The 21,571-nt window shown below is 48.8% G+C and overlaps 1 protein-coding gene across 3 annotated transcripts in view; it reads left to right on the top strand.

The window, feature by feature from the left end:
• CEP104 (centrosomal protein 104) overlaps positions 1-21,571 on the top strand; it is a 53,003-nt gene that overhangs the window by 8,523 nt on the left and 22,909 nt on the right. Inside the window, exons 3-12 of one of the 3 annotated variants that reach the window (XM_059904317.1) lie at positions 8,182-8,355; positions 8,731-8,869; positions 10,144-10,206; positions 10,500-10,576; positions 13,170-13,338; positions 13,698-13,853; positions 14,763-14,990; positions 16,759-16,956; positions 17,538-17,705; positions 18,346-18,519. In XM_059904317.1, the coding sequence (XP_059760300.1) occupies positions 8,182-8,355; positions 8,731-8,869; positions 10,144-10,206; positions 10,500-10,576; positions 13,170-13,338; positions 13,698-13,853; positions 14,763-14,990; positions 16,759-16,956; positions 17,538-17,705; positions 18,346-18,519 (1,546 nt within the window). Of the gene's footprint in view, positions 1-8,181; positions 8,356-8,730; positions 8,870-10,143; positions 10,207-10,499; positions 10,577-13,169; positions 13,339-13,697; positions 13,854-14,762; positions 14,991-16,758; positions 16,957-17,537; positions 17,706-18,345; positions 18,520-21,571 lie in introns of those variants that run through there. The other 2 variants (XM_059904396.1, XM_059904479.1) reach the window with 2 other exon arrangements.

The raw sequence follows: 21,571 nt of genomic DNA, 5'->3' as shown, positions 1-21,571 counted from the left end.
TGTGACTGTCTCAGAGGGTGAGCGTTTGTGAGTTCCCAAACGGGTGGATCTGAGATTTAGAAGGGCCAACAGTGATGCTTTTGGCCAAGGTATTTGGAGGGTCTCTACAAATTTTGCCAGTTGTGTCTTAATGATGTCATTAATGCATTAGACTAGCCCTGAGGATTGAGGATGGTGAGACAGTGAAAGTGTAAAACCAGCCAGACAGCACAGACCTGTCAAAGTGTTCAACCACTGAAGTTCAGGGGGGGGGTTCCCCAGGTAGAGATGATCTTTCCTAACAGGATCTTAGCCACAGAAGAGGCAGTAGCCTGTCTACAAGGGAAAGCTTCAGTCCAGTGAGAAAACATGCAACTCATGACTAAGACATATTTATATCCCTGAGATGGGAGCAGCTGAATAAAATCCCTTTGCCAGGTCTTGAATGGCCCATTAGCAATTTAATGCAGTGCAGACAGGTTTTCCTGGGTTGTGTTTTGGACAGATGGGACAAGCACGGTGGGCGCTTTTCACAGCTTTCTTCGTGTTTCTTCACCAATATTGGTTCATGAACTCTGTCATTTTGCCAGTAGACCAGTGGCTTAAGGCATGTGCAGTGGTCAGTAGTGGGAACTTTAGAATTTCTGGTAGGACCAGATTGTTGTTTGGCCCAAACCAAGAGTTCTGTCTTTTTATCAAGCCAACAGTTACTCAATTTCCAATATTGTTTTTCCTTTTCTGGGGCCAATTGTTGGGCATTTCTAGTCAATGTTTCCAAATTATCATCTGGGGGATATGGGGGATATCCCTTTGGACCATGACAGAGGGTTAGCCATTGGTTCCTTTGAGAGCAGCATTTTTTGGCAGAAATGTCAGCAAGATGGTTTCCTTTAGCTTACAGGGACTCGAGTCTGGAATGCCCAGGGACCTTGCTAGTAGCCAGAGCAGCTGGCAAAAGTATGGCATCTAATAAATTTTAGACATGAGAGCCATTTTAAATTTTATTCGCATCAGAGGTTAGTAAACCTTGCTGTTTTGATAACGTCCCAAAGTCATGGGCTACCCCAAGGGCATACCGGCTGTGGGTATAAATGTTGGTGGTCTTGCCCTTGGCTAAAGTACAAGCCCTAGTGAGAGCATATAATTCCACCTTTTGGGCTGAAGTAGCCAAAGGTATACTGCCTTGATGACTTCAAGAGGAGTTGTGACAGCAACCCCACAAGGTGTTTACCTTTTTCATCTTTTAGATAGGAACTATTAGTAAACCATGAAAAATCTACATTGGTTAGAGGAATTTCCTGTGAACTATTGCAGGGAGTCAAAAGGTGATGTGTCAGTGTTAAGCAGTCTGGAAGAGTTTTGTCAGCAGTGGGGAGAGGAACAGCAGGGCTGAGGTTATTACAGCAAGAAAGAGTTGTGTGAGGAGCAGCTAGCAAGAGGGTCTCACAGGAGTGCGATGCGAATTCAGGAGAGCTTCTACCGCACGGGGTGCAAAGACGGTTAGAGGGAATCCCATGATTACTTTTTTGGTGGCCTTAACTAAAAGGGCAGTGGCAGGAGTGGCTCTGAGACCAGGGGGCTGTCCCCATGGCACAGGGTCCAGCTGTCGGCTGTAGTAGCCGATTGGGTCGATGATGGTCCCTGTGTTTGGGGTGAGTACTCCAAGGGCGTTCCCGTCCTTCTCACATACAAAGGGAAAGAAAGGAAGCTCACAATTAGGATGTCTAAGGGCAGGGGCCCTTATTAAGCTTTTCTTTAAGGCTCCGAAGTTTATGTCATCCTGATCGCCCCCAAATAATAGGATCCGGTTTGTTGTTTTTTATAAAACATGCAGGGGCTGGGCCATAAGAGAGAAATTTGGAATCCAGTTTTGACAGTAGCCAGCTAGCCCAAAACACCTCGTAATTGGGCTGAGTTTTAGATTTGGGGAAGTTGAGGGTACCATGAAGCCTACCTGTATCTAAAGGTAGCCTCATTCTAAGATCCGGTGGCCTAAATATTGAACCTGAGTTTGAGCAAACTGCAGTTTTTCCTTGGAGACTTTATGTCCCTTTAAGGCTAAAAGGTTTTAACAGGTGAATGCTGTCCTCCTGTGAAGTTTTAGAGGAGAGTAGAGAAGCAAACCATCCATATATTGTCATAAAGTAGAGCCTGCAGAAAACTGCATTGTCCAGGTCAGCCTTTAAGGTTTGAAAAGTAAGAAGGACTTTCAGGGACGTCCCTGGCGGTCCAGAGGTTAAGACTCTCCATGCTTCCACTGCAGGGGGCGCGGTTCAATTCCTGGTCCGGGAACTAAGATCGCACGGCCAAAAGAATTTTTTTTTTTTTTTTTTTTTAAAAAAAGAAGAAGAAGGACTTTCAGTAAAACCCTTAAGCATTTCTGTCCAGGTGTACTGTTCTTTCCCAAGTGAAAGCAAAAAGATACAGAGTAGCTTTATCAAGGGGAATGCTAGAGAACGCAGTGCATAGGTCAATTACAATGAGATTCTGCTTTTAGTAGGAATGGATGCTAGTCGCATATGCGGGTTAGGAACAACAGGGTGCCAGGGATAACGGTGTCACTTATTCCGGTTTCTGGACAAACCTCCATCCTCAGCCGCTGGGTTTTCTCACGGGCAAAGCAGGGTGTTATGGGGACTAGAACAAGGGATAATGAGGCTGCGGCTTTGAAATCTTTTGTTATGGGCTTGATGCCTTGAAGGACCTCTTTATTTAATTATAAGGTACTGATTAATTCTGGGGAGAAGTTTTGAGGGATATGTTTGAATCTTAATAGGAGGAGCACTGGATTCTGGGTATTTCAGTTGGAGATTTTGCCCATAAGGAAAGTGGTAGCTGATCCATTGGTGACAAGTGACTAGTGAGTGTCCTTGAAATCACCTCTAATGCATCTGAGACAGAGCAAGTAAAAGATATCGAGGGTCATTCAGTTCCCTGCTTGGCTATTTTGATGGCTACTGTCAAATTCTAGAACTATTTCCCCCTTTCAGGAGAAAGAAATTCCAGCATGGTATTTTCCTAAGAAATCTCTGCCCAATGATTGAATAAGGATGAAGGAGCCTAAGGAGAAAACAGTGTGTGTCTCTCAAAGGGCCCAAACAAAAGGGAACGGGTTCCGAGATGGGGATCTTTTGGGATCCGTTAAAACCCCCACTGTTTGAACTGTGTAGCACTCCAAGGCAGGGCTGCTGTATAGCAGTGCGGTTGCGCACCAAGAGCATAGCTGTGGTGTCAGTGAGGACACAGAGATTCATTCCCCATCCAGAGGGTCGTTTCTCCGAGCCGATTAAAAGGGAGGCTTGGGAAGAGCCCCCTGTAGTTCCTCAGAGCCTGGCCGGTGGGTTTAGGAGGACATTGGAAAGGTTGCTTAGAGGGCTGAAGGTGCCTGCGGTGCTTAGGCTTTAATTGTCTTCTTTTCCAGTGTCCTGGCTTTTTGCAGTAATAGCAGAGACCAAGAGGGTTTTGGTTTTGTTTGGCGGGGAGGGTGGGGCCTCCATTTGTTGAATTGTCTAGGGTGCAAACGAGCTGATTTACCAAATTAACCAAACCTGGAGTGGACAGAGTTTCCCATTCCATCCTGGTCCTTTTTTATTTTTTTTTAAATTTATTTATTTATTTTTGGCTGCGTTGGGTCTTCGTTGCTGCGCGCGGGCTTTCTCTAGTTGCGATGGGCGGGGGCTGCTCTTCCTTGTGGTGCTCGAGCTTCTCATTGGGGTGGCTTCTCTTGTTGCGGAGCACGGGCTCTAGGTACGCAGGCTTCAGTAGTTGTGGCGCACGGGCTCTAGAGCGTAGGCTCAGTAGTTGTGGCGCACCGGCTTAGTTGCTCCGCAGCATGTGGGATCTTCCTGGACCAGGGCTCGAACCCACGTCCCCTGCATTGGCAGGCGGATTCTTAACCACTGCGCCACCAGGGAAGTCCCCATCCTGGTCCTTTTAACTGAAAGAGAATCCCCATTCAGCCCGTTAATGAACACAGAGTTAAAGGCAACCCAGGCAGATTCAACATACAAAAGAAGACCAGAGTTTTCTTTAAAGACAGTCTGAAGACAACTACAATGGTTGTGTACAGGTTTTATAGGTTTCTGCATGCAAAGCCTGAATTTTGTTCCAGTCATCATGCTTAGGAATACCTTTTGAAACTCTTCAGCGAAAATTTCTAGCAAGTTCTTGGATTTCCTGCTAACAGTCAGGGTTTGTTTTTCTAAATCCCTTTCAGGATTTTCCCATCAGGCAAGTTTCAATCCAGTGTTGGGCCTGACCTTCACCAGCAAGCATGTGGACTAATTGATAGAAATCTGAGAAGCCAGGCTGATAGGTTTATAAGTGGATAAGTTCTTCAGCAAACCCATGGCGGTCCTCAGTTACTTTGGGAAAATCTTTGACTATAGCTCAAAGTTCAGCTTTAGTCCAGGCAACATAAGTAACTAGGGATTTAGCATCTGGACCCCTAGAAGGCTTAGCTTTAAAAGGGCGGGACTTAAAAAGTTCAGGGGAGGGGGAAACAGGGAGAGGTTTGGAGAAAAAGGGGAGTTCAGCAAGAGGGTTAGGAGGGGGTGGAGGGCCCAGAGGAGGTGAGGATGGGCAGAAGGGGAGGGAAGGTGGCGCAGGGGCACAAGGGGGAGGGGGGAGGGGAGAGAGGCTTCAGAAGCCATTTTGTCGTCTTTCAGTTTGTTCGCCTCTGTTAGTCTAGGAATGGTATTTTGTAAAGAGGCAGTTTTAGAGTCCTGGATGTGTTTGGAAGCTCCAAGGTACCAATTAAAATAAGCATCGCATTCAGTCTGTTTAGTTTTAGAGCCGTGGCTTTCTAATTCGTTTCTGAGAGAAACAAGTTTGGAGAGGTTGAAAGTTCCCCATAATGGCCCTTGGTATTCTGAAGTATTTGGGGTTAAGTCAGTCTATTTAGTTTAAAATGTGCATGAGGAAGGACCATAGTTTTTAAACATAACACCAGCCAGGGTCCCCGAAGGAGGGTGCCCTTAGAGCATTTAGGTGACTGGGGTCCCATTTCTTAGAGCTTTTCTCAAGAGCAAAAGAAAAATCCCTAAATAGCCTGATTCCAGTGGAATTTTACCAAAATTCTAGCACACTTCCAATAGGGGGAACAAATGAGTGAGTACTCACCAAAAGGACAAAGCCTTCCCAAAAAGAAAAAAAGCAGATCCCAAATAAAGTCAGAGCACTCAACCAGAAGGAGGGAGCTTGATCGGAGGGGAGGCTTCCTGGCCCGGAAGGAGGAGGGCTCTCACTGCCGGGAGGGGAGGGGAGCGGGGCACGGGGCACGGGCGGCTGTCACACGGGGGTCCAGGGTCCATCTCCTCCAGAACCCACTTCTGGACACCATGCGATGTCAGCCTTAAAAATAAAATAGCCAGTTGTTTTTGCCAGCAAAATGAGCTTATTCCAGAATGGCAGGGGAATTGCAGTTCGGGACATGCAAACTGGTGAAAGCGTAGGTGAGTCTGAGGACAAAGGAGAGAGAGAAACCTTATTTTATAGAGAAAAGGGGCAGTTGGGAGGGGCTGCTTTGAACCTAAGTCCATTGGAGGAAAGCGAGGGTTTGGGGTGGTCACAGCATCTCGTTGGCTGGGCTGTTACTGGACCGGGAGAAGGTCTCCCTTCTGCTGCTGGGGCAGCCGAATCTGCCGCTCCCTGCCCGGATGAAGGAAGTCCATGCCTGAGACCCTCCCTGCAGGGCCCCCGGCTCCATTTTAGGTGGGTTTCTCTTCACTGATTTGCACAGGGTATTGTCCCTTCTTTTAATCAGTTTGAGGGGTATTTTTGATTCATCTATAAACTCTCAATAAGCTACCTTTGAATAGCTAAATCATAGTTCCCTGACCAGGGATCGAACCCAGGCCCTCAGCAGTGAAAGCGCTGAGTCGTAACCACTGGACCACCAGGGAATTCCCATAGCCCTTTTTTTGAAGGGTTTTAAAATATACAGCTTCAAACTTTTGTCAGTCATCTTAGTTTTCCTTAAACAGTTTTGGAGGTTTTTTTTTTTTTAAATAATAAAGGATTTTTTTCCACACGAGATTACTGTGTCCTTATGTCTAGAATGATCTCACCACCAATCATAATGTCTATGCCCTGCATTTAAAAAAAGTAAATATCTGAAATGTCTAAAGCAGTGCTTGACTGAAGGGTACTCAAGGCTCGAATTGCTAAGTTCCCAGTTTCCTGGCTGCCCTCCTGCCCCACATGCATCTCTCTTACAACCTTGGCGTTTAGGAAACCCCAGCGATCACCCCCCAGAATACGAGTCTGTTCCATCCGTAGTCACTGGCCCCACCTTCTCAGCAGCGCTCTCCCCGCTCACCCTTTTACGTCCCTCAGTTAAGCACAAAAGTTTCCAGAGTCCCGTCCGTTCAGCCTGACGGTCCTTCCTGTGCTCGTCCTTTCTGTCCTGCCCACTGATGGTTACCCTCCTGCTGGAGGCGTAAGGACAGGCACGGGCCACAGGATGGGTGCGGTGCCGATGCTGAAAAGCTGGGGGAGGGGGCTGTTTGGGGCGGCTCGGGGAGCGGGGTCAGGGGTGTGTGTGTCTGCGTCACATCTGGTGCTTTGAGCATGCCTGCACTCAATGTCAAGTCACCAACGAGATGCGCAAGTGCGGGCACAGGATGGTGTTTGCTTGGGGTTCCTCCCTGATAGGAGGTTTGCAAAGCCATGGGGCAGGTGGGTTGCCTCACAGTGAGTCTAGGTAGAGAAGGGAACCTGGAACCCAGCCCAGGGCACAGTCAGGGCCGGACGGGAAGGCGGCCCGAGGCAGGAAGGGGCCCAGGAGGTCAGGACCATGAGGTGTACGTTGCACTCAGCCTCATGGAGGTCAGTGGTGGCCTGTGACCTTGGCCAAGGGGGCAGCTGAGAAACGGGACGGGAGCTGGAGATGGAGGCAGGGTCAGGGGAGGCTCCTCAGGCTTTTCTGGAGTGTGTGTGTGTGTTGTGTGAGTGTGTGACCCTGTGAGTGTATGAGTGTGAGAGTGTGTGAGTGTGTGTTGTGAGTGTGTATGAGTGTGAGAGTGTGTATGTGTGTGAGTGTGTAGGTGTGTGGTGTGTGAGTGGGTTTGTGTGAGTGTGTTTTGTGAGTGTGTATGAGTGTGAGAGTGTGTATGTGTGTGAGTGTGTAGGTGTGTGGTGTGTGAGTGGGTTTGTGTGAGTGTGTGTGTGCGTGTCAGTGTGTGTGAGTGTGTGTATGAGTGTGTGTGAGTTTCAGTGTGTGTGTGTGTGTGAGTCTCAATGTGTGTCAGTGTGTGTTACTGTGTGAGTGACTGTGTGAGTTTGTGTGTGAGCGTGAGTGTGTATGAGAGTGTGTGAGTGTGTGTGAATGTGTGTGAGAGTGTGCGAGTCTGTGTGAGTGAGGGTGCATGTGCGTGTGTGTTGATGGGGTGATGGGGTCAAGAGAAGGGGCAGGCTGGCTCTGGTGCAGTTCAGCTGTGGTGGGGACGGGCACCTGCAGTGTGCTGGGGCTGCTGGAAGGAAAGGCAGGAGAGGGGCCAGGCCGGCCAGTGGCCAGGTCACCACTGCACTCAAGGAGGATCGTGACTCGTGCTGGAGAGGCCTTTCCCACTGTCGCATCCTCGGTGCTTCCCCGGCTCTAGATGCCCTCGATGCCCACTGTCGTGCGCACCCAGTGTTTGCCAGCTCGGCGCACACGCTGCCCGCTGTTGAAGCATCGTGCTGCCCGACCCCCAGTCGTGATCATATACTGCAGTGTGACGTTCTCATGCGCTGTGTCCCTTCTGTACAGAATTAGAAGCTCCATTGTGGACAGTTGTAGGCTTCTCCAGGCTGCTGAGCGAGCGTGAGAGGCTCTCTTGAAGTATTGATCGTTGCTCACTCCACTCAGGATTCTGTAAAGCAAGGGGTTTCCTGAAGTGTTCAGGTTCTGGTGGAAAATCCTTTGACTCACTAGTACAGCCTCTTTAGATTGATGTTTTTATCTCGTGATAAACTTTGGGTTTCATTTCAAACCACTAACTAACTGCTCCAAGTATGATTCATGCTGGGGGGCTGGCAGACCCCAGCAAACCTTCACTCCGAGCTCCAGCTGCAACTGGAAGGCCAGAGGACGGGGACAGCACCGGGGACCCTGCAGCGTCAGAACCCACAGACCTGCCACGTACGTGGAAGTGGGCTGCGAACATCCCTCAACCCTCTACGGAGATCCTGCAGATAAAACAAAAATGTGTTTTCTTTCAGATTTTGCCAGTTTCCACAAGAAATTGTTCTTCAAATGGTGGAGAGATGTCGGATAAGAAAACTACAGTTGCTCGCTCACCAGTATATGATTGCCAGTAAAATCGAGTTCTACGTTAGTGAGAGCCTGCCTGAATATTTCGCACCATATCAAGCAGAGCGGTTTCGAAGGCTTGGGTAAGAATGAAATTAAACACGTATGGTGGGGACTTTTAGCCTAATTCTACCTCAGAGCAATTAAACACTAAGGAATCGCCCTTGCCCTTGGCGCTGTCTCACGTACTTGCGTGCGGGTGGAGGTCACACCACTTCTGAACCCTGCCTAGTGCTGAGTGTGCTTACCGAGCAGTGTTCCTGTCGGTCGTATTCAGGCCACTTTTCAGCTGCAGAGCTTATCTGAAGAGAGCTATTTAGAATTTGACTGCTGGGCTTTATTCCCTAGGGTTTTTCATTCCAAACCTAACTTTCCTTGAAACCTGCGGAGCTCAGTGGGCACCGAAGGCAGCATATTTCCACATCAACGTGATTCCAGAGTTGTGTTTTTTCTTTCAGCTACGTCTCTCTCTGTGACAATGAGAAGACAGGTTGCAAAGCCCGGGAACTAAAATCGGTTTATGTGGATGCAGTAGGACAGTTTCTTAAGCTGATTTTTCACCAAAACCATATCAACAAGTACAATGTGTATAATCAGGTGAGACACATGGGCCCTCCCCTTGGTGACACCCCTGCCCCGCCCCCTGCTTTGTGGCATCTCAGACTCCTCCTTTAAGGTGGTGTCTGTGGGAGAGTGCTAAGCTCCCTGGAGCTGCGCGCTCCGATTCAGAGCCACCGGCCACGTGCGGCTGTGCACACTGGGAGCGTGGCTGGTCCACGTGCGTGGGCTGCATGTGTGACCCAGGCTCGGTTACACAAGGAGAGGGGGATGTTTTGGATACATTAGCTTTAAATATATTGGTAAAATCAAAAAATCGATTTTAAATGTTTCTTTCACTGTGTCGACTAGAAAATTTTAAATTACATATGTGGCTTGCATTATATCGGGTTGGCCAAAAAGTTTGTTGGGGTTTTTCCGTAACATCTCATGGAAAAAATCCAAACAGACTTTTTGGCCAGCCCAGTATTTTTGTTGGACAACACTGTTCTACATAAACCCACTAAACTCTTACGAGATAAATCCCCTGCTGGAAATCGAGAATGCGGGTTAATGACGCATGCAGTCCAGAATCTCTCTAGCTCCCTCCGTCCCTTTCTTTTTATTTTTTTGGCATAAAGAATATAGTGGAAATCAACTGTGTCCAAAGCAGTCTTGTTAATTAGCACAAGTATTTACAGCACTCCCTGCCCCCTCCAAGAGGAATGCAAGCATTCCAACAAGTCAGAGCTTTATGCTGAGCAAGTGAGCTGAAGGAGAGTTCTGAGACAGTCATGTTGCCTGGTCTGTATATGACAGCAGAATTCTGAGCCTTTTCCCTCCTCCACCCCATCTGTGTATTCACCAGTAACTCCTCAGTTTTCAGTTCAGCAACCGTGATTCTCAAGGAAGGGGGTACGGGAAGGCGGCTCCTCCCCGTCAAATGAGAATCAGTGCCTTGGACAAACCAAGCTATGTTAACGTGGGTTTTCATTTCATTGTCTAATTTACCACGATCATGTAGATGTGACCCCATCCTTAACCTTGAGTGGATGGTTCAATATAAAGCTGGGTTAAAACTTCGGAGGTTTTTTAGCTATATTGTTTTAACATCCTTTAAACATTAAAATACCCTCTTGGTTCAGCGTTAGAACATTAACTTCTGTAATCTATACAAGTCATTAATAATTGTGTATTAGCGTGAGATTTTACAATTGAAGCATCTTGCCGTGCATCATCCCGTTTTACGACAGCTTGGCTCAGAGTTTGTTATAATGGGGTTAAGTCATGTCAAACATTTTATGCTTAATTTCTGTTGATTAACTCTTTCTTAGGTTGCTTTGGTTGCAATAAATATCATTGGAGACCCTGCAGACTTCAGTGATGAAAGCAATATTGTAAGTTTGGGAAGTTTCATTCCTGAAGAGGGACGTTTATTTCTAACAAGAGGGGATCATTTATTTTTGTCACAAAAGTCTCATCCTAAAAATCCTCACAAAACTATCTGGTGAACAGCTAGCAGATAATTTTCAGCAGCTGTTGTATTAAACTTTACTCGAGAATTTTAGTTGTCCCTCCAGGACACTAGGATCATTGAAACTCCCTGACTGACACCTTTATGTCAGATCATCCCTGTTTTATGTTGTTCCTTTTCTCTCTGAGATACTAAGCATAACTTTTTCCCCCAAAGACCTCTAGAGAGAAGCTGATTGATCATTATCTAGGGCACAACACAGAGGACCCAGCTCTCGAAGGAACTTGTTCTGGGTAAGAGCCCTGCCCACCCGAGGCAATACATTTCTGTAATTTTCCTTGGAATCATGAAAGTGCAAGTCAGCTCCAAAGAAAGGATCCTGGACCTGGGGGCCTCTACATTCAGTCTGGAGCCGAATAAGCCACTGATGGGATTGTCTTAAATACACTGCAGATTAAGGTCGCTGTTTTATTTAGCACATCTTCATTCACTGCCCTTCAGAGATGACTTCATTTCTTATATGTTCTGGTATTACTAGACAGTTCCTCAAATGCATTCAGATAAAAGATCTGTCAGCCATCCTTTGGTATTTTGGTGGCACAGGCAAATTCATAGGTAAGAATCGAAGTATTAATTGACCCAGATTACCAGTTACCCCAAAGTTCATCTTATATCTGCTTTAAAACCTCATTCCTTAAGGGAGTGAGAACTGCATGTCACATCAGTTTCTGTAAGTTCCTCTCCACACTCGTCACGTGGACAGTTGTACAGACTTCGCTATCTTGCTGACTCTTTAGCAAGTCAGGCGTGGAGGGCAAGGCCAAGGGCACGGCACTTTACACCCTCTGTCCCTAGGTGCCCCTCTGGGACAGAGTCCTTCAGCACCCTTGTCATGTGCCTGCTGTTTATTAAAGCAGGGGGACCCCTTCCACAGGCGCCCGGCCTAAAGAGAAAGGAATTCAAAACAATACCCAGGTCCCCTTTTCTGATGGCAGCTTCCCAATAGCAAAAAGATAAGATGCTTAGATGTTAGTAGACGGTTGACATTTGCCCATGACCTGTGGTGTATTTCCACGCTCACACGCACATGGCCAGAACTGCTGGCTCTTCCGTTTGCATCAAACGTGGGGTCAATTCTCTGTGCCGTTGCTCGGAGCCACTGGGTGGTGCTGAGTATGGCACACTGGAGTGGAGGCCGTGCTTACAGTTTCGTGTATAAAAAGTTACGGTGCAGGGTGACCCATCCCACCTACACAAGTTCCACCTCAGTCCCCAGCCCGGATCCTTCCTGCCTGCTGGAGTCCTCACCTTGCCAGGTGGGGGTGAGAAGCATGGGGGAGAACGCTGACGGCAGGTACGTCTCCACTTCCTTCAGCATCGTGGAGGTGCTACCCCTGGCTTTGCCCTTGGTGAACAGGGACCAGGGACGACTAAGCTCATTTACCGGGTTTAGTATCTCCAAGAAAAGCCCTCTGGGGAATTGTGGTTTCTATTTAAATCAGTACTTTATCAAGTTAGCCATGGGGGACAGTAAACTGCAGTTTCTTGTCCTGCCCCACCCCCCCCCCGCCCCCACCCCCGGCCAGGGTTTTCCTGAAGGTAGAGGGAGGTCTTGAAAGGTTGTGGGCAGCGCCCAAGGCTGAGTCCACAGGCACCGCTGGGGCATCGTGGAAAGTGGGCGCTGCCGATGCCTGGGCATTGCAACATCATTTCGTCCTTCATAGGGTTTTTATACTGTAAAGAAGTCTTGGTTTCACCTCTGGAACTTCAAGGCAGAGTGAGTTAGACTTGAGAGTGTGGTGTGTATTTAGGTAAAAAGAGTCAACGGATCTTGGAAGCACAGAAACGTGCTCTTGTTCAGTCATCACTGAGACGAACGGAGATGCTCACAGCCGCCGTGGCCGTGTGCCCGCTGCTGTGCCTGCAGCCGCCTGAATCAAGGCGTGGGGGAAGGGGGTCCCGGCTGCTTTTGAAAGGCGATGTGGTCCCACGTCCTGTTTGAATATATTGTTAATCAACCAAACTTTTATGACAAATAATCTCTTTAATGAGATTCCCTGTGTGCAAGGACACCCAAGGCGAAGCTAACAGCAGGCGTCTTCCTGCCTCTGATGCAGCAGATTGGGAGACTCTGAACCGTGTCCCCTAACGCTTCTGTCGAGTAGTTAGAACGGCGTCCTGGTTCTAAACGTCAGGCCCAGAAGAAAGCTGCTGGCCGGTTATAGAATTGGGAGGAAAGAGGGAGGCGATGCGTAATCTGAAACAGGTTATTCAGATCACATTTAGGTCATTTATTCTGGGAAGGATTTCTCTGATCTCCTGCAGGACTGGATGGTGATGTCCTACGATCAGACACTTTGAGGTACAAGCCCAGTGGTAGCAGTTCTCCATCTCTAATGCTCGTCGCCATTACTGTGGCGTGAAATGCAACCCTGGACTCGGCCTGGGCCACCAAGCCAGCCTCTGCAGGGCTGGGGCCTGGTCACGGCTGGCTTTGGTTTTGGTTTTCCCACGTCTGCAAATGATGCACGTGCTCTGTCCCGTCCCTGCGCCCAGAGCAGAGCCCTGCACGGTCTGCACTCGGAATTTCTGCCAAACGAGTGAATGAGCGCACTGAGGGCTCAGATGCCCCGAGTGCATATAATTCATGGTCAAGAGCATACGCTGTGGGGTCAGCAAGACCTGCCTGCACTTGCTGTGTGACCCTGAAGCCCGTTACTGACTTCTCTGAGCCTCTGCTTTCTCAGCCGGAAATGCTCCGGAACGGGTGGGGGTGGGACCTTTCCAGACTGTCTGTGTCTTCAGCACTGAGCACGGGGCCCACTCTCCCCCTGCAGCGTCACGTAGATTGAAACTGGCTCTAAAGTACCCTTTCCTTTCCTTTAGGAAGTCTGACTATATTTCCCCACTAGATGACTTGGCCTTTGACATGTACCAGGATCCGGAAGTGGCACAGATTATCCGTAGGTTAGATGAGAGGAAGCGCGAGGCGGCCCAGAGGGAGCGCTACGACGACGCCAAGACGCTCAAGCAGGCCATTGCCGACCTGCAGAAGGTACTGCCTGCGGGGAAGGCGGCGGCTCCGTGTCTAACTGCCCTGGTTCCCGCTCAGCAAATGGCAGGCCTCTTGAAGGCTGCGGGGTTAGCGTGGGTTCAGGGGCGTCAGCACAGGAAGGACAGCAAGAGCACACACCCCTGCAGAGCCCTCCTCGGGGCCGTGTGCCGTCCGCGGCCGCAGGAAACATAGGATGTTTAAACTACCGTGAGCTCGCAGGTGGCGGTGGCCCGTTCCCGCCATTCCCCGTGCCGTCCCCCTCTGCCCCCGACATGGAGCTGGTCGCCCACACTGTCCTCGAAGCGTTCCTTTAAAGCCGCCTTTGCACCTCGCGTGAGCGGGTCGGCCGTGTGCTTCAGGTCGGGGAGCGGCTGGGCCGGTACGAGGTGGAAAAGCGCTGCGCCGTGGAGAAGGAGGACTACGACCTGGCCAAGGAGAAGAAGCAGCAGATGGAGCGCTACCGCAGCCGGGTGTACGGGCAGCTGCGGCTGCACGAGCTGGTGGGCGCCGAGCTGGTGGGTGCCGGGGGCCTGCACCTGGGGCCACGAGGGAGGGCGGCCGCGTGTGTTGCAAAACGGAGGACTTTGTCAGGCTCAGGCCACAGCGGTGACAGGTAGCTGCAGCCCGCGGGCCCGTATCGTAGGCCTGGCCTTGACGCACTCTTGCAGGAGGATTTGCAGAGGCGGAGACAGGGCAGGTCGGGTGGGAAGGCTTCCCGGCGGGCCTCTGCATCTCTCCTGTTGGCAGCCCTGCCCGCGCGGTCCCCGGGAGTGCAGAGAGAGAGCACCACCCTGGTGGCTCGGGCTGGGTGGGGCGGGTCTCATGTCCAGAGCCCACGTTCCAGGCTGGGACACAGGCCCGGCACCCAGAGGGCAGTGCAGGGAGTGCAGCCTCTGGCACTCGCTGCCAGGCCCCGGGCTCCGTTCCTCCGTCCAACTCTGTGGTCTCGGACTCATTCCTTGGCCTCTTTGTGCCTCAGTTTCCCCATCCCATCCACGGGGGTGAGAACAGGGAGCCCCAGATGCGGTCGTCTGCCCGGAGCGCTTGCTTCTGGCCCAGCACGTGACCACCGCTGAGTCGGTTGCACTCGTTCAGGTGACACAAAGTGGCCCGCTTTGCAGACACGGAGTGACCAGCACAGGCCTCTCGGGTCCAGCCCGAGTACTCCCTGCCCGCCTGTGGCCTCCCCGCCACAGCACCCCGTGCACGGACGCTCACGGCCACGCTGGTGTTTTGGTACAGGTGTCACTTGAGTGGTCCACACAGTAGCCATCCAGAGACAGTCGGGGGCAGTGACATGGCTATGGGACCTCGTCAGTGTGGGTTTCCCCCCTGCCCTCCCAAACTAGCGCTCCCCTGGGGGAACAAGGGGTGGGTCTGGTGGGGCAGTGACACTGGGGATTGAATGGCCTGTTTCTCCCCAGATACGGAGGCCTCTGGACTTGCCCCTCCAGCCCCTGGTCTGTTCCAGCAGCCCTTGCCACCAGCAGCCCACGCTCACACTGCCACAGCCAGAAGAAAGGGGGACAGAAAACCAGTTTGCAGACCCTTTCCTTCACGAGAAGGCTTCATCGCATCCCCTGGACATTTCTCCTCAGCATTGTGCGGTGGACCGGTCACCCCCCGCCGCAGACCCTCCTCCCAAGACCCATGTAGGTAACTCATGTTCACGCTGTGGGCAGTTCATTCCACATGTATGTAGTGGGGACCCGCATCATGCCAGGTGCTTTCCCGGGACAAGGGATGTATCAGGGTACAAAACAGTGACAGCGTTACCCGCGCTGCATCAAGGAGAGGGGCAGAAAAGCTGCGGCCAGAACATCAGCCAGTAGCTGAGACACACTTCATCCACTGAGCCTCTGCTTTTCTCTTTGCAAAGATGTACAGACGTCTGCTTAAAGGGTGGTTTCCAGGAATAAATGAGACAGTATTCGTCAGGTTCCTACCCTGGCATGACCTTAGTAGAGCCTCGGTGCAAGTCATACACAGTTACCGTACCTGTTAGAACCTCCTGTGTGGCACGGGACAGAAAACCTGGTTCAAACTGGGGGTTATTGGCGTTTATAACTGGGAATTTTAAGAGGTCACGTGGGTTCCAGGGTTGGTTTGATTCCTGTCTTGCGAGTCTGTTTTCTGTGGTTCTGAGACGCCCTCTTGGAAGGCTGGGCCCGTCATGTGACCTCAGCTTCAGGTCTGTACGCTGTGCCATCTGGGGGGAGCGTGCGTCCCATTCTAAGCAGAGTCCCCGGGTTAACCCTGCTTAGATCGGCCTCAGTCACCTGCCACTTCAGGAGCAGTGACGAGGACCAGAGGGGACAAAGGTGCCGACTGGCCTCTTAGGGCCTCCCTGGAACCCCTGCTGTGCGTGGCCACGTGGCCAGTAGACCCTGGGGAGGAAGGAAGGATGCCAGGCGGGCACAGGCAAGTGCCGACGGCAGCCAGAGGCCCAGGAAAGCTGGAGAGGCCCACAGCTGCCTCGTGCCGCTGGCTCTCCCAGGGCGCGTCTGTGAGCACTGCCGTCCTCCCTCTCCCTCAAGTGATATCTTGTCTGCAACTTAATTGTTATGTTGCACACCTCAATCTAAAAGTACTCTAATTTCTCCTTTTTTAGTACCTCAATGTGTTTTGTTTTACAAGTGTGAGTACATTTTAAAAGATGAGAAACTGAATCTCACATGTGTTGTACACCCAGTTAAGACCTCAGCAAGTATTAAGTATGAATAAACAGTCCTCCTTGTCTGTTCAGTGTCACCGTGATGCCTGCCTTAGAAAGTGACTCTGGAATCGCTCTTTCTGCCCTCAGTTACCTGGAAGTCTGCGACGTGTTTACTTGTTTAATGTGTATCTGTCTCCCCCTGAGAACGAGGCCCGTCGAGGGCAGGGAGTCTGTCTTCCCATTGCTCTGCGTGGGTCACCAAGAGCAGAGCCCGGGAAATGTCTGCTGAAGCGTGCAGACAAAGGTGGCGTAAGGATCTGGAGCTTTGGCTGCCTGTGTTAGTTCAAGGCTGCTGGATACTGGATGCGTTTAAAATGAGGCTTGATAGTTATTTCTCAGAAATAAACTAATAAACTAAGAAAATGCCAAAGGTCTTGCCAGAAAAAAACTGTAATGACTTTTACTGTGGTGACCTACTGTCAGCTGAACTGAAATCACTAGTTGTAAATAGTAATCGCGGCAGAATCTACATTGCTTATTAGGTCTGTAGTAAGTTTAGAAGGGAATAAAACCCCTGATCTAATTTTTTTTCCAATTACACCCTATTGTATAAATTATTCTAACTTGATAAGACTGATATTTAGCAAAATACCATCATTCTGACCAGGTAAGTCCCAAGCAGTGAGCCCACGGGTGTAGACGGGGGGGTCAGCACACGGGGAGGATCCTGCACCGAGCCCAGCAGCCGCCCTGTCCTCCCGCAGCTCGAGTCCCTGCCCTACGATGAGCGGCCCCTTCCCACGACCCGCAAGCAGCCTGGGGCAGTGGCCGCGGAGCCAGAGAGGAGGGACACGGACAGCGGCGAGCCTCCCAGGGCGGGCACCGCGGGCGAGCCTGAGCCTTTAACAGAGAAGGCCTTGCGCGAAGCCAGCTCCACCGTGGACGTGCTGGGAGAGGCCTTGGTAAGAACAGAAGCTCGTATAAACAGCCTGCAAACAACGGGCAGGGGCGGGCGGCTCCACAGGGCTCCCAGGCTTGCTGGTCCTGATGCTGCAACTGCCCTTTGTCCTCACTGTTCAATGGCAAAGTCTTTTGATAGTTACTCCTTATGTGAAGCAGCACAAGCGTAAGCTAGAATTTCAGATTTCATGACAAGTATCCATTTAAGCCTGGGCCTCCTTTGTGGTGTTGACAGGGCTGGGGTCCAACACCAGCTCCTGCCTGAGAGCACTGCCAGCTCCAGGGAAGAGGACAGCAGAGCAAACAAAACTTGAGCGTGTCACCAGCCTCAAAAGATTCTCGTGCTGGAACTTTTAATACGTTCCATGTTTTAACATAAACTTAAATTTTGCACGTTAGGAGGAGTATTTCTCCAAATACGCGTACCTGGTGGGTGGAGATCCTGTTATTAGAAAAGCTGTGTCTTGGTTTAGAACAAACCAAGGCCGGGGGTGCAGGGCGCAGGCTGCCAGGACGGCTGGGGCTGCTGGGGAGGGGGCGTGGCCAAGCACCCCCTCTGAGGGGCCGGCTCCCGCCCTCCCAGGTGGCCGGGGCCTACTCCAAGACATGGTCGCACCGGGAGGACGCGCTGCTCGCCCTGTATAAACAGCTGATGGATGCACCGGCGGCAACCCCAAAGGAAGACCTGAAGAGCACGCTGAGGGCGGCCGTATTCCTCATCAGGAGAGCCATCCGAGACATCGTGACCCCAGTGAGTCCCTGCCCGCCCCTCAGGGGCCCCCGTGTCTGCCAGAGAGCTGCCGGGATGTCCCCAGGAGGTCAGGGTAGCCCGAGAGGCAGCCTGGTCCCCAGTACTGTTGTCACCTAGCATGTGGTGTCACTAGGAATGAAGCTCTCGAGGAAGGAATGTGGTCGCTAAGGAGTCTGAGGTCTGTCCCCGTGGGCCGTGCCCTCTGGTCCTGTGTGCACAGAGGCTTGGCCACGACGACTGATACATGCCCCTTTATGTTTTTGTTCTTCATGACACCTGAGGAGCTTGGGAGTTACCACTGACTTCTCCTGACCCTGAAAGGGCCTTAAGAATGAACATCCCGCAATTACACTGTCGTCTGCATTCACACAGGAGCTCATGCAGTTCAGCGGTAATATCAGATATTTGGCTCATGGAGAGATGTCGGGGACTTTATGACACGTGGGAGATAAGAGCCCGTGCCTTCTGTGTGCAGGGAACTGTGCTCACAGAGCAGTTTTCAGTTGGCCATTTCCAGTCCTTCCGACAGCGTGTAGTTTTCAGCGTAACGTTCATGTTTATAACTAATAGTAAATTTCATGTTTTCTTTTGGTGGAATTCAGTTAGAGTGGCTCATCTGTTTTTATCACTTTTTTCTTAGGTCTTTCAGGCATCTTTGAAATTGTTGAAAATGATAATCACACAATATATTCCTAAACATAAACTGGGTAAGCTTGAAACAACTCACTGTGTGGAAAGGACCATTCCTGTTCTGCTCACAAGAACTGGAGATTCTTCTGCTCGCCTCCGTGTTATAGCTTCCAATTTTATTCAGGTATGAACTTCACCACAAAATTTGAAACCATAAATAATAAACATATAACTACAGATACTTGACTTTCTTAATACCTTACAAGATCCTGTCTACCCGAAGCCTCTTAGATAGCCTCAACCACCAGAGGGCAGATGGCAGAAGCAAGAAAAACTATAATCCTGCAGCCTGTGGAACAAAAACCACATTCACAGAAAGACAAACAAGATGAAAAGGCAGAGGGCTATATACCAGATGAAGGAACAAGATAAAACCCCGGAAAAACAACTAAATGAAGTGGAGATAGGCAACCTTCCAGAAAAAGAATTCAGAATAATGATAGTGAAGATGATCCAGGACCTCGGAATAAGAATGGAGGCAAAGATCGAGAAGATGCAAGAAATGTTTAACAAACACCTAGAAGAATTAAAGAACAAACAAACAGAGATGAACAATACAATAACTGAAATGAAAACTACACTAGAAGGAATCAATAGCAGAATAACTGAGGCAGAAGAACAGATAAGTGACCTGGAAGACAGAATGGTGGAATTCACTGCTGCGGAACAGACTAAAGAAAAAAGAATGAAAAGAAATGAAGACAGCCTAAGAGACCTCTGGGACAACATTAAACGCAACAACATTCGCATTATAGGGGTCCCAGAAGGAGAAGAGAGAGAAAGGACCAGAGAAGATATTTGAAGAGATTATAGTTGAAAGCCTCCCTAACATGGGAAAGGAAATAGCCACCCAAGTCCAGGAAGCGCAGCAAGTCCCATACAGGATAAACCCAAGGAGAAACACGTCGAGACACATAGTAATCAAATTGGCAAAAATTAAAGACAAAGAAAAATTATTGAAAGCAGCAAGGGAAAAATGACAAATAACATACAAGGGAACTCCCATAAGGTTAACAGCTGATTTCTCAGCAGAAACTCTACAAGCCAAAAGGGAGTGGCATGATATACTTAAAGTGATGAAAGGGAAGAACCTACAACCAAGATTACTCTACCCGGCAAGGATCTCATTCAGATTTGATGGAGAAATCAAAAGCTTTACAGACAAGCAAAAGCTAAGAGAATTCAGCACCACCAAACCAGCTCTACAACAAATGCTAAAGGAACTTCTGTAAGTGGGAAACACAAGAGAAGAAAAAGACCTACAAAAACAAACCCAAAACAATTAAGAAAATGGTCATAGGAACACACATATCGATAATTACCTTAAACGTGAATGGATTAAATGCTCCAACCAAAAGACACAGGCTTGCTGAATGGATACAAAAGCAAGACCCATATATATGCTGTCTACAAGAGACCCACTTCAGACCTAGGGACACATACAGACTGAAAGTGAGGGGATGGAAAAAGATATTCCATGCAAATGGAAATCAAAAGAAAGCTGAAGTATCTATACTCATATCAGATAAAATAGACTTTAAAATAAAGAATGTTACAAGAGACAAGGAAGGACACTACATAATGATCAAGGGATCAATCCAAGAAGAAGATACAACAATTATAAATATATATGCACCCAACATAGGAGCACCTCAATACATAAGGCAACTGCTAACAGCTATAAAAGAGGAAATCGACAGTAACACAATAATAGTGGGAGACTTTAACACCTCACTTACACCAATGGACAGATCATCCAAAATGAAAATAAATAAGGAAACACAAGCTTTTAATGACACAACAGACCAGATAGATTTAATTGGTATTTATAGGACATTCCATCCAAAAACAGCAGATTACACTTTCTTCTCAAGTGTGCACAGAACATTCTCCAGGATAGATCACATCTTGGGCCACAAATCAAGCCTCAGTAAATTTAAGAAAATTGAAATCATATCAAGCATCTTTTCTGACCACAACGCTATGAGATTAGAAATGAATTACAGGGAAAAAAACGTAAAAAACACAAACACATGGAGGCTAAACAATACGTTACTAAATAACCAAGAGATCACTGAAGAAATCAAAGAGGAAATCAAAAAATACCTAGAGACAAATGACAAAGAAAACACAACAATCCAAAACCTATGGGATGCAGCAAAAGCAGTTCTAAGAGGGAAGTTTATAGCTATACAAGCCTACCTAAAGAAACAAGAAAAATCTCAAGTAAACAATCTAACCTTACACCTAAAGGAACTAGAGAAAGAAGAACAAACAAAACCCAAAGTTAACAGAAGGAAAGAAATCATAAAGATCAGAGCAGAAATAAATGAAATAGAAACAAAGAAAACAATAGCAAAGATCAATAAAACTAAAAGCTGATTCTTTGAGAAGATAAACAAAATTGATAAGCCATTAGCCAGACTCATCAAGAAAAAGAGGGAGAGGACTCAAATCAATAAAATTAGAAATGTAAAAGGAGAAGTTACAACAGACACCGCAGAAATACAAAGCATCCTAAGAGACTACTACAAGCAACTCTATGCCAATAAAATGGACAACCTGGAAGAAATGGACAAAAAAAAAAAAAAAGATCCTGTCTACCCAAGAGCATCATAGATTATCCTTAGTGATTCACCGCCATATTTTCCTTATGTTCTAAACCAGGTAAATGTTGCCTTAAACATGATTAAAATGTACAGTTTGCTTTTTCTAGTGTTTTTCTTATTCAGCGTACGCTATTAATTTTTTTAATAAATAAAAATCTATGGAGAATTAAATCAGAATAGAAAAGTGGGGTACAAGAAAAATGTATAATGGTCTTGATCTAAATATTTTTATTCTTTGAGTAGACACGCCTCCTGTAGCCTGGGCGCTGGGGGAAGCTAAGATAGAAGTGAGCATTTAAGAGTTTGGGGCACACCACACTCTGCGGCTTGTGGGATCTTGGTTCCCCAACCAGGGGTCAAACCCAAGCCACTGTGGTGGGAGTGCCAAGTCCTGGCCACTGGACCACCAGGGAATTCCCAGCCCCAGGGAATATTAATCAGCATGAGCTCTCCTGGAGGTCCCTGTCTTGGCATCGAGACCCAGCTTCACCCAACAGCCTGCAGGCTCCAGTGCTGGAACATCTCAGGCCAAACAACCAGCAAGAAAGGAACACAGCCCTACCCATT

This window comes from Balaenoptera ricei, chromosome 1 (assembly GCF_028023285.1).
Source record: "Balaenoptera ricei isolate mBalRic1 chromosome 1, mBalRic1.hap2, whole genome shotgun sequence".
In the NCBI taxonomy this organism is placed as follows: domain Eukaryota; kingdom Metazoa; phylum Chordata; class Mammalia; order Artiodactyla; family Balaenopteridae; genus Balaenoptera; species Balaenoptera ricei.
This window is presented reverse-complemented; position numbering and strand designations above follow the sequence as displayed.